The sequence below is a fragment of the Penicillium daleae genome, assembly GCF_028827525.1.
Source record: "Penicillium daleae strain IBT 16125 chromosome Unknown utg000004l_segment0_segment0, whole genome shotgun sequence".
In the NCBI taxonomy this organism is placed as follows: Eukaryota; Fungi; Ascomycota; class Eurotiomycetes; order Eurotiales; family Aspergillaceae; genus Penicillium; species Penicillium daleae.
Window position 1 is genome coordinate 1,336,998 of NW_026623152.1, and position 12,781 is coordinate 1,349,778.

The following is a 12,781-nucleotide window of genomic DNA, read 5'->3' on the forward strand; positions in this document are numbered from 1 at the left end:
GCCCTGAAACGACATGTAGAAAAGGAGCGAAGGTCGGCACCCGAAAAGTAACTCTATTAGATACAGCTATAGGGTGCACAAGAATCGGAGGTTTATCTGGTCTAGAATGAGCAAGGCCAGAGTTTGCTAAAACTTACCGCTTGAATGTATGTATGCCCTAGTATTTTTGCGGGATTTGGTTTGTTCTTAGAGCAAGGAGCTGGTTGTACCGAACAAAAGTAGTATAGGAATAGAAATTAAGAAGAGAGTGAGGTAATAGTCGAATATATCAGGCCTAGTTAAAGTTGGGGGAGCTTCGGCTATATAAGTCTTATCGCAAGTAAAGTTCCGGAAGACAGCAACCGAATCTGATAGAAGTTATTCGACAACAGGAGAACCGGATTGGATCTAGAATCCTAAAAACAGAATCATTCCCGATACTACTAAAGTTCCGGAAGAAACAGCCGAGCCCGATAGGAAATATTCGACAACAGAATAGCGGATTAGATACAGAACCGAGTAACGAGTCATTTTCGGTATAGGCCTTTCTCCAGTGTCAGAGAAAGTCTTCCACCAATAACAGTGAAAGCTCTCCTACAATAACATCGAAGCACGCGAGCCAATCATCGCGATTGTAGACAACTTTCGCCACAATTTTGTATGGGTTTTTGGCAGTCTATCGAGTCACGAAAATAGACGTCCAATGTCACGTGCAGGAATTTCTCCGTCGTCTCACTTCGGTCGTTTCAGGGCACAATATCTTACCACGATTTGTTACCTTATCCCTGTCTAGTAACTATATGCTGCGTGATCGATGGTAGCCAGGATATTGGATGAAAATACAAACCATTCTCTTGAAGAGCAATTAAAAATGTGTACCTGCATCGTTCAGTCAACAGAGAACAGCCCTCACTGGCATAGTTATTTTTATCTTAAGAAATCCCGTGTAAAATGTACCTAGATTCCACAAAGAGTGCAAAAATATCCCTTATTTAAGAGAAGGTCTGACTCGACCTATATAGATCTTAATGGGGCTTTGTGCGGCAAGAAACTTGTTTTGAGGGCATCTGCCCACGTGCTCGTACTGTACTAGGGATTTGTCAAAAGTTTTTAATATCCATCCGGGCACTTTTCGAGAAATCTTTTTGGGTATCATAGGCACCAGTGCAGGAATAGGAGGTCACTGAAAGTACTACTAGGTAAAATATATACAATTTACAAGCATACTCTGCTCTACGCAAAGCAGCCTCCCTCCTAGCTACATCGCGACATCCTCATATACCCTTAGCCCTTACTCCTTCTGACCTGACTCTCAATAATTGCAAATGTGGTCAAACAAACCATAATCTCCCACTTCTTAGCCTCTTCGTCACGAGGTGCATTGTGATCTTGTCCGCTCTTTGCCGTATGTGCGATGAACAAGCTGCCGGTCTTCATCGTCCAGGAGCTGCTTCCTACCCACTTTGCCAGGAGCTGTCCATCCTCGTCATCAACGCCTCCAGCGCGGAGTTCCATGCTCTTCAGCCTCCCTAGTACACCATATGATTTCCGATATGTGTATGTCATCCTCTGTGCCCCGGTTCCGAAATCGAAATAGTATATCTTGTGACTATACTTCTTTGGCCGTTCCAATCTCTCCCATTCCATCTGCTTGCCCTCTATCTCTCCAGCTGGATTACCAAGCCCGATAGTGAAGCCGCGACGGTGCATTTTCACAACCCCGAGGACTTCTCCGTCCTTAGAGTCTCCTTGGTGAAGTAGGAGGTCAAATTTGTGCTTGGAGAGAGTCTCGTGGGTCTCAATATAGTACATAGAGTCGGCCTGAGGACCGGGTCTTACGATGCGGTACATCTGAAGCTTCCCTTTTGACATGAGCTCGTAGGAAAGTCCTTGGCTAAGATTCGTAGCAGCCGTAATATCCAGCGTGAGGGTGTCAGAGTCCATCGGCGATGTAGTTGTTGACATTATGAAAGAGGAGTAATTGGGAGAACACGGAGGTAAGACTGCTGTTTCAGCGATTGAGGTGGATAGAACGAATAGAGATGATGAATCTAGAGAGGTTGTGTGGTCCCTCTATTATATCAAGACTAGATTATCACGTTGAGGTTGAGGACGCGACTTCAGAAAAGGTATGCGCTAAACCACACATGGTCAAAATCCGCGAAGGCTGATCTCGTTACGTGATTGGCTGGAGGGAACGGCTTCGATCTCCGAGGTTGAGGTTACAGGTGAGCTGGCCACTAAAACCACGGAAACCGCCAAGGGTCCAAACCTACAAACTCGAGTTGTTTCCGGTAAGAACTGCGTCCAATGACACTGTAAGAATAGCCTCCAATGACATGAAGCAAAGCGAGCCCATCACCGCGATTTTGGACGCAATTCGCCACAAATTTGTATGGACTTTTGGCAGTCTGTTGAGTCGCGAAACTTATAGTTTTTCGTCACGCGCGGGTCGTTTTCCTTCCTCTCACTTCGTTCGTTTCAGGGCAAGCAATAAGCTTCGCTACGCCCCGCAATAACTTGGACTATTTGCAATGACATGCGCTAACTTTCCGCTGCGGCGACAATGTACAGTAGGTAAGACTTATTCATGGGAGGTTCTCTGATCAGGTCGTCTAACAAGCCTAATTAAACCTACAGGCCAGCTCCTCGCTTTCCAGTTCCATTAACTTAGAAGGTTCAGCTTCCTAACTTCTTATGGGATACGATGAATTTTCTCTGATAGTTAGAAAACCACAAGTAACTCGTACCCTCCTACATAACGATGTTCACTAAATGGTCACTAAAAAAGAGAGTCAATCGTCAATCTCCGTCTCTATTTCATACATCCCCTGACAATGAAGTAGTTTCTTACTCTCTACTCTATACCGTACTCAAAAACGCAAACACTCCTAATCCAAACTCCAGAAGCCCTCCCTACACGAACATAATCTTCATCTTTATCATTCTCTTTATAATTGTTATTGTCATTTCATTTTCATTTTCAACAAAAAAACAATCTCAAGCGGAACCATCCTAAACAGTCCAACAAGCAACTTTTCTAAGCCATACATTCGTGAACGTGGTAGTTATTAAAGGTATAAAGAGGCAGGGAGCATCAGCGGTTCCCCGAGACATCGGGAAAGGAAATTGGAGGGGAAATCTGGAAACATGGGAATCGGAATGAGGTCCAGGTATAAAAAGACACTGGGTGCACGAGACAAGACAGGGGCGAGATGGAAAGGGAGACGGGGACGAGGGAGGGAAAAGAGGAGAAAGATGCACAGCCCTCTAATTTTTTCTGGAGGACTGGATCTCGGCGATGCGCTTGGACATGCTAGGATTGTTGTTAGTAAATGGGTTCTTGGTTTTGGTTTGGGGGAAGGAGGAGACGTACAAATCAAAGAAGGAGAATTGGCTTGGTTGGTTGCCGTACTGGTACACGAAGCGACTGGCCAGGTGACTGCCGAAGATGGCACGGAGATAGTTCTCGGGAACCTGGACACAAGGAAAGTTAGCAATGATATTCTCCAAAATAGACACGGAGTCAAGATTCAAACATACCCGCTCCAGAATAGTATCCAGACCAATCTTGTTCAGCAGCAGACGGGGCAGGGCATTGCCAAGCACCGACCTCCGCAGAGCGAGATCGTCCCAGAGCGCAGTCTGCTGCAGCTCCTCGTCCAGCTTGGTAATCGCCACACTGAGACGATCACTCAGAACACTGCGCAGCACACCGGTCTGCTCATGCTCGCGCCAGATAGCCTCGAATTCGAGAGTGGCATTGTCCTTGATGATCTCCTGGACCTGCTTGACGTAGGCCTGGTAGAATTCAGGGACGGTGCCGTCCTCGTGAACACACATGTTCTCGACAAACTCCTCGTCGTTGAACGAGAGCGAGGCGAGAACCTCCAGCGAGGAGGAGGTCACACCACCCTTGTTGGCAGAGGCGTCCTTGAACAGGATGCAGCCAGCCTTCTCGAGACGCAGCTTGCTGTCCTGCGTGATGAACAGGTTGGCACCTTCGACGATGTAGGGAACGACGCACTTGTTGTCCTGGATGAGCTTGCCGACAGTGGACAAATCGATAGACTCGGGGCGGCCACCGCAGGGCACGAAGACGTCGAACTTCTCGCCCTCCGCGTGGCGCAGGTGGAAAGTGTTACGGAAGACCATGCCGTTGTGGACGACCTCACCAGAAGGGAGCTTGACGTTCTTCTCATCAACAAGAACACGGTAACCAGCGGGAGACAGCTTTGTCAGGTCGAACTCGGAGATCATAACACGCTTCTTGGCGAGGCGGATCAGCTCCTCGTGGTTGAGACCGTTGGGGTCAACAATGACACCAGAGCCGTCGACGATAGCCGAATAACTCTCGTTAGACAGCAGGATCTCGTTCGATCCCAGATCGCCGTCGGGACCACCAGTCTGCAGCTTGCGCATGGTAGACGGGTCGATGTTCAGCTTGCGGTAGATGCCGAGCACGTACTGACGCACGGAAAGCGTGGTCATGCCGTAGGTGTCGTGAGGGATACCGCCGAGCTTAGGGCTCTTACCGGTGAAGAAGGACTTCCACCAGGGGGCACCACGGGCACGAGCGTGCTCAGTGGCCCAGTCGACCAGCTCGGCAGTGTTCTCATCGGGACCCATGAACAGGATCTCGTCCTGACCATGCAGATCGACGATGGGATCCTTGATACCGGGGCTGACGGGGGGCAGGAGCAAGTCCATGATAGAGTCGATGTACTTCTCAAAGGCGACCCGCGCCTTGTCCTGGTGGTTGACATCGAGGAGAATGACACCCTTAGCACCACCCTCGGGGATATCCTTGTTCTTGCGCTGCTGGGTGTTGGCAAGGTTGTAGTTCTCGTCGAAGAGCGAGCGCGCGTTGATGCTGTAGGCCTCCTTGTTGCGAGACTTGACAATACGAATACCACCACGGGCAATGTCACGGAAACGCAGGTGGAAGCCGCGGAACTCGGAGCTGATCACGAGGAACATGCCGTAGAGCGGCTGAGGGTACTCGTGCTCAGGGAGGAAGTCGGGCTTCAGACGGAAGCTCAGGGCGACCTTGGTCGGGGTGAAGAAGTTGGTCTTGAGGATGGAGTTGTTGAAAACACGGAAAGAGGTCATCACCATCTCGTCGTGCTCGTTAGCAGCGGTGTTGCGGATCAACTGCTTAAGCTTCTTGTCATCCAGGACTTCATCCACTTGCAGACGCAGGTAGCTGAGCGTGGGCAGGAAGTCATCTCCAGACTCCTGAGTCTGGACATAGTGTGTATTGGCAAAGTCGAGGTAGAGCTTGTGAATCAACTCGGGGTAGTTGTTGATAATCTCGAAAATGTAGTCCGCGGTGAAAGTCTCGGTACGCAGACGCTTCTTGATCTTGGACAGCAACTCGGCGTGAACGCTGTTGTTAGAATCAAGCAGAGCAGACAGCGAGATGTACTCGGAGCCCAAACGGTTCAAGAACTGCTGCACAAACACCCAAGCGCAGTGGGCGTAGATGGTCTCCTGCAGACTCAAGCGGCCAGTGGCAAAGTGACCCTGGAAGCGGTTCTGGGGGATACAGTACAAGAGGGAAGCCTCCTTCATGATCTGGTGGATGGCAGCCTCGATTGGAGGGTACTTGACCGAGATCTCGGGCGAGGGCGAGGGGCGCAGGTACAGCGAGATGACGGTGATTCCGTTGGAGAAGTTCTCGAGGTACTTGCGGGAGCTAGTGAGGCGATAGTAGTGGTAGAGATCGGAGAGAGCGCTGAACAGGCCCATGGCGGAACCCTGTCGGTAGGCGATAACGAGACGCTTCTCGCGGCTGCCCTCGATCTCGAACATCTCAATCACGGGGCCGTGACGGCTGACCGCGGTGGTGATGATCTCCTGGTAGATGGCCTTGGTGTTGGGGGTGGCCTTTTGCAGGAAACGCTTCTCACCGATGATATCGATGTTGGTCTCGTTGGGGTCTGGGTTGGGGTTGGCGAACTGGCACTTGTACACGAAGTAGCAGCGCAGCTGCTGGCCACCGTCACCGGGGAGGGTAGTGGGGGAGCGGAAAGTCTCGACGCGGTAGCTGTTGGCACCCTTGGAAGTGTTGATATACTTCTCATCGATGCGCTGCTCGTAGCGGGGGCCATCCACGGACGAAAGACCGGGCCGGCTGGTATCGATGTAGACGGCGTGGTCCTCGGCCTCCTTGTCCAGGCGGATCTCGAGTTGCTTATCATCACGAGCGTAGGCGGCGACCTTGGCGGCGTACAGGGATAGAATCTGGGTGACAATGTTCTCGACGGACTCGGTCTGGAAGTAGGTATCGTCGATGCCCAGCATGTTATAGAACCAGGTAGTCTCGGAGACGACGAAATCACTGGGGAAGAAACCCTTCTCCTCCAATTGGTCCATCACTAGAAAATCCTCGGTATTAGCATTGTCCTTTCACCCCAATTGGTGTCTTTCGCGATGTCCTTACCTTGCTCCATCTGCTTCTGCTTGCCCTCGAAGGTGGCGGCAATGTAACCCGGATCCTCCTCAGACAAAACGCGGTGCGGGGAACCGGGGGTACCAGGAATGCCCAGGTGCGTGGGCTGCGGAGAGGGTTGCCGCAAAGCAGCCCCGACGACATGATCGAGGTGCTTGTTGTGAGGGAATCGCTGGAAGCCAATGGGGGTGCCAGTGCCAGAGCTACCATCGCGGCTATTGAAGAGGCCCTGTGCGGGGCGCGAGGGCAGGGCAGCGCCATTGGAGGCCTCGGAGGGCGGAGTTGAGGGTGTAGGAGACGCCATAATGTGGAAGAAGGGAGAGGGGGAGAGAGGAGAAAGTCGAAGAGAGACTCTAAATACGAAGAGAGAAGAAAAGACGCTGTAGAAACGGTCCAAGTCAGCCAGCTGAAGGGCACGTGAACGGGTAGGAGGAGTGAGAGTAGAGAGAGATAAGAGCGGGAACGGTTGAAGCCAAACGGACGCGCTTATCAGCGGGCAGTCGCAGTCGTCACCGCGAATTGAATTGTTCGGCGGGCTGCTGCTGCTGCTGCTGCTGGCCGCAATTCCTCTGGATAATTGATGATTGCGTTTCTTGAGGAATTGCGGTCGCGGCAAATGATAACATGCAAGGGGAAAGGCCGATAAGGCAGAGAGATAGGAGATAGCACTGCTATACTAGTACTGTAGTATACGTACGATACTCTCCATACCACAGTGTAGAGTATAGTAGTATAGTAGTATACAAGTATAGCAGTATCCTAGAGCCCAACAAGTAACAAAACAAAAGTCATGACTTACCAGCGCCATCAACTATCGTCGAATATAGATCGCAATCCTTGATCGCAAAAAAAATGATGGTTTGGACGGAAATCCGGGGAATCGCCAGGCAATTTAAATACGGCGCAACAAAGAAGGTTCACTGCCTTGATTCTCCAAATTTTCCCATTTTTTTCCCTTGAATTAATCCGAATTAAATTGGGATTATTATTATTACCCCATCCATTAAACCCATTGCCCCCCCTCCTTCTCTCCCTGCCCACGTCGTGACCAGCGTACAAAGCACGCGTTCACACTTGGACCAGTCATAGCCGATGCTAGGCGGCGGGCAACGACCAACGACTCCATCGTGACCGGTGGTCTCGAAGGCCCTTGATCCGCAGTGACTCCACTCAGTCCACGCTCATTCCTCTTCGAGGACTGTAAAGGCCTCGGGGCGTGACTAAGAGACACCGCCAGAGACCGCGAGCCACAGGCCCCGGCGGCGGTCGGCGATCCGCTGATTGGCAGGCATCGCCCCTCTTTCCGAAGGTCAAGGACTTTCAAGACCGAGACGAAAATCCCGCTGCGTCATGCGGGCCGAAAATAGCCAAAGGCCAAAAAAGAATTGCCTCACTTGGGGTCTGGAACGGGGGTTGCTGAGGGAGGAATTGGAGATAGAGATTTTTTTAGGTGTATTTACTATACATGGTACAAGAATAGTACAGGAAGAGTATAGCTATAATATACTGCTAACTACAGTATACCCCAGATACTAACTACAGAGTACTAACTACCGTGTCTAGGTTGTTAACTGTATACTCTTTTTCTAGCGGTCTACGAGTAACTATAGCAACTCTAGCAACTCACCTGAGCATCAGGCGGAGTCCAGCGGTCACAAGACGAAGATTGCGGAGAGACATGCCGAAACCAGCGCCTCTAAAATTATCACGATGTATGAAAAAAAAAAAACTAGGGGCAATGAGCAACGCCTCTCAAGGGGCAAGTCCCAATCCAGTAGAACTATGGAAACTAACTATGGAACTATGAGTCGATGAGACAGAAAAAAGCAGAAACCCAACAGTTCTTTGCAAGGTCACCTGAGCTGGTCAGCATTCTATATGCGGGTACCATCTCCATGGCCTCAATGGTTTCCTTTTTTTACTCCTTTCCAGGTCCCGTGTGGCTCAGCCTAGTATAACCAAGGACGAAGACGATGAAGGCAAAGTAGTCTCATAACGTATAGCGTACAAATGTTTCTAGTATAGTATTGTACAGTCTGACAGTAACAAGTGACACAATTCGATTCCATCCGCTCGTCCCAGAATGAGGTGATCGTCGAACATCGTGGAATGCGATGTGTCATGGCGCCCGGCCCCGTCGCAAGGCACCGGAAGCCCTACGGAGGTAAATTATTCAGTCAATCCAAACACTACCTACGCGGTACTTCGCAGTACTACAGAACGACGTCGAACGTGTCCGCGAACAATAACCACGAGAGGGGATTGAACCCACTAAATACCTCAATTTGAAATTTTCATCCATCATCCTTTCCTCAATCAATGCCTATCCCCGACTCGCCCACGTTCCAGCCCTACTACAAGCCTGTAAGCACTATAGTATACTCCTGAGTACAGTATGTAAGTAAAAATCTATCCACCAACCGAAAGCGGCCGTCCCGTCCGGGGGATTTTCGCCATCAGCAAGAGGGGATCCTGGGGTAATCATCCAATTGGCAAAGTAAGAGGATTCCCAAAATTCCGGAGCATATGGCGCAAGCACGCAAGCCTGGAACAGTAATGTATAATGTAATAGCCCCGGCTATTACGCTATCGCGCATAAATCTCTGCATCGATGGTCATTTCCATTTCTTCATTCCTTCCCCGGCCCGGCGCCTCCAACCGGAGGGGTTGGATGGGCGGTACCTGGATCGCCGGTTGTTGCGGGGTAGGAGGATGGGGGGAGTGCAGACTTTTCCTCTCAGGGCTGGCCACTGGCCAGGTCCTGGTCCTGGTTTGTACTGGAACTTTCAAATCTGCAGGATGTGGAAAAGCTGGGAATTTTGCCCTCGTTGTTTCGTGGCGCAGCGAATCATCAGACACGAGGGAGACACTCGTCCCCAACAGAACCGAATCTTGTCGTGGCGGGGCCAGGTTTACGTGATAGCGGGCTCGGCGGGCGTGCGATTGGAAGATGCTTCCGTTTCGGCGTGAGATGAGGTAATTGGCATATCATTTCGGATGGAGGATTGGATGGCTGGACTGGATTTGTATGGGGTATGGAGGAGATGATGAGTGATTTGCATGATTGAGGTTTTTATTGAGTGATTTGGATGTTTGGAGGACCTCAAATAAGATCAGGTGACTTATCAGGTGACTGCTGGTGCTGGACTGATCTGGCTAGATCGGGAAGGGGAAATGATCATCCGATCTCTTGTTGCCTCAGGCCTGAACTTCTCCATTCCAACTCGGCTATCCCATCCGAATCGTGTGGAATGCGATCAATGCCAGTAAGGTCGTGAGTAGGCCGTAAGCATAACTAGTGGTCAATGTGCTGGATTCAAAGTCAGTAAGCATAGCCGATTTATCCTTCCGCTATTCCATATAGTCTGGCATTGCGTCATATCATGAGGTCTCCATCCTCAACACAGCTCCTCCCGACCGCTCTTATTATCCCTCCTCCAAACAACAACAATCGTAGTAACCTCTTGCGCAATACTTCATCGCAATCACTCCAAAATTTGCTAAGACTGCACCATCGCTGAGGCACCAAGAACGGCTCTACATTGCAGGATTGTCATCTCGACCGGGACGCCTGTCAGCGCCTAACATGTAGCTGAACCACCCCCGGACCCAGACCCAGACCCAGATTCAGAGCTAGACCTCATCTCTCCCATGGACGGGAGAGGCACAGAGTCATGGCTTATCTAGGTTAGAGCGACACCTAGTCTGACACTCTGACTTGGGGTAAGTGGTCGGCTGACACCAGCAGCGTGCTGTTGTACCCTCTCCCGAAAGGCTCATAGAGGCAGCGTTATACTATGCCGTTGAGGAAAAGGTAAGACCCTGATGTGCCATGCTACATCGAGGAGCTGGGGACTGATAAAGATGGAAAACTTCCAACAATAACTCTCCCTGCTTATCGCTATCAGCTTTGTCCTTGCGCACGGCCCACTGGGGATCGAGCGTGCAGATGCGGATCGGAAAGGGGATGATGATCGCGATTCGCGATGGGATGAGCCATGGATCAGTACAGTATGTAGGTGCATTCCTCAACGCCTGTCTATCAAGGAGTCCTGCCTAATTTGGAGATCATCCAGCCCTCGATAAGGTGAAGTGGTGCTGTACAGGATAAAGCCCCTGCGTACTTACTTAGTCTTACGGATCCCCAGTCCAGCCTTGTGTGTGAGCGACCCTTGGAAGATGTCGGGATCACCGATCTAACTAATACTGGACTTGGCTTGGATTGTATACAAAGAATCGTTGCTTGGACTATGGATGCCCAAGACAAGGGGATTGTCTCACTACGTGTGTTTTGCCGAGGGCAAACAAAGCACAAACAGACTCTAGGCGCTGGGCATCCATCTCAATCATGAACGATATATATTTTGTACGGAGCTAATATGATAGATGAGTCAGGGAACCGGGGGCGAATAGTTAGCCTAGATCAAGCTGGGCTACAGGAGGTTAGGGAGGTACGCACGTACTGTACAATAGGAATTCGAATGTTGGCACTGCATGCACACCCTGGCATGACTGATCCGCCAAGATTTAGTTAACTTAGGACTTGGCCAAACATGACAATGCACCATCCTGGTCGTCAAGTAGCAAGTACCGAGTACATGTAGGTAAATATAGTACGCGCTGCAGTACACGCTACGATGCTACATCTGCCCGTTGTCTCTGTACAAGATTTCTTATCTTGCGGTGAAGAATTGCTGTCTGTCCATAGATACTCTCTGCATTGATACTAGATGACTGATCGCGTACGTTTTACAGTCCTCCAATAATAACTAGAGGTGTCGTTGTTCCCCTACAGGACTACTCTCATAATGCAGTTATCAACACCGTGAAATTTATTATTAACTGACCTTCCTCCCAAGCTTGAACCCGCCAATCTGGACACATACCCCAGACTCCCGACACTCCCCTCGCGCCCCCCATTTAAGCAAAGATCCAGGGGCGGGGGGAACATCTTCCGGAGAATGCGTGACGCAGTCGCGGAGTCCCAGGATCCTGGAAATCCTACTACTAATATTAAATTCTGTGGTATGCAGCGAGACATTTCATTCTCCCCTTGCAAGTTGCTACCTATGCCTGCCTTTCTATGAATCACATACTGTATAAAGTCAACTCTTGTTTTTGTCTGAAGGGGTTGCTTGGTGTTCACTGTTTACTATTTCCCCGGAAAATACCCCGTTCCTGGACTGGAGTCGAGTGGAGACAAGAGAACGAGACAGGGGAAAGTTCAAGGTTCAAGGGGGGACTTCGGAAATATATTCCGTGAAGTGGCTAAGATGGTGGATTCGAGTGCCTAAGTACCATGCAGTACTGCAAGCAGGTTATTTGAATAGTCGCAGCTAACTATATGGACTGATCGTCCTAAGAGTGGAAATGAGGATGGGTAGATAGCTAAGTGTGCGGATTGAGACTGTTGCTGTCGCTGGTAGAGCATTTGGTCCAGTATAGAAGTACCTGTGTAGAAGGCTACTCTTAACTGATCGTAAATCAGCCTGGAATTAAATCCCTTGATGAATAGCCAACGAACGTTTGAACTCATATAAACAGCGAGCTTGTCACGCTAACAACAAATTAATCCCCTGACCTCGAACCGAACCGAACCGATCGTAGCATTTAGCTCCACCTACTCCGTACATATACCTACAATATTCACTGCAGCCTAAATCCCCAATATGATAATATCTCTACTATTATTGAATGATCGAAGACCGCGACCGGGCGGATATCATTCCGGCAACTGAACAAGACAGATCAACCGCGTCTAGACCCGCCGGCTAAAACATGAATCGTCCACACTCCACAGTACCGCTATCGATCCGGATGTAATGCGGAGTCTCCGGACAAGACTTCTCAGAAGGAAGGACGTCAATTAGCCAGCCGCTAGGAGCTTACTCCGCAATTCCCCCGATATCGAGGTTGATGTATTCCGTAAGAGGGAGACGAAACTACAGGCCCAATTATCGTAAGCAGCCGGTGGTGAGGCTGCCCTTGGCGTAAGCCTGGCTCCACCTTTGAGGCGTTAGCGTTGGGATGAGGAGGAGGAGGTTCCTGGCAACGGCAGTCGTGCTCGGGAGGAATTAGTCCGGTTTAACGATGGTCTTTTGAATAGTACGTGGTTTGGAATATAGCCGAATCTTTCGCGATATGTGAGAGCGATATGGACAGACCGTATGTTAGGTGCTCTCTCTGTGGTATACTCACAAACAAATCCAGTCTCTACGTAGGACAGTAAGGTTGGGATGACCGGGAAATATGTAACCATCATCTGTCCGATATTTCTCCATGGACTCTCATAGCTCCCTCTCGTCTCATATTCGCCCCGACAGTTTGGTCCATGGGCCCATATCAATG

General features: G+C 50.1%; 2 protein-coding genes across 2 annotated transcripts; both read right to left on the reverse strand.

Annotated features, from left to right (window-relative positions):
• Nucleotides 1-1,263: 1,263 nt before the first annotated feature.
• N7458_004126 (uncharacterized protein) lies at nt 1,264-1,923 on the reverse strand (the record flags this gene model as incomplete). The annotated part of the gene is made up of 1 exon (XM_056907508.1): nt 1,264-1,923. The coding sequence occupies one exon, from the start codon at nt 1,921-1,923 to the stop codon at nt 1,264-1,266; it is 660 nt and encodes a 219-aa protein (XP_056768235.1).
• A 1,326-nt stretch (nt 1,924-3,249) lies between these two features.
• Nucleotides 3,250-6,737, reverse strand: N7458_004127 (glutamate dehydrogenase (NAD(+)); the record flags this gene model as incomplete). Its single annotated transcript, XM_056907509.1, has 4 exons — nt 3,250-3,295; nt 3,356-3,456; nt 3,523-6,359; nt 6,425-6,737. 4 exons carry the CDS (start codon nt 6,735-6,737, stop codon nt 3,250-3,252), a joined length of 3,297 nt encoding a protein of 1,098 aa, XP_056768236.1.
• Between the last annotated feature and the right edge of the window lie 6,044 nt (nt 6,738-12,781).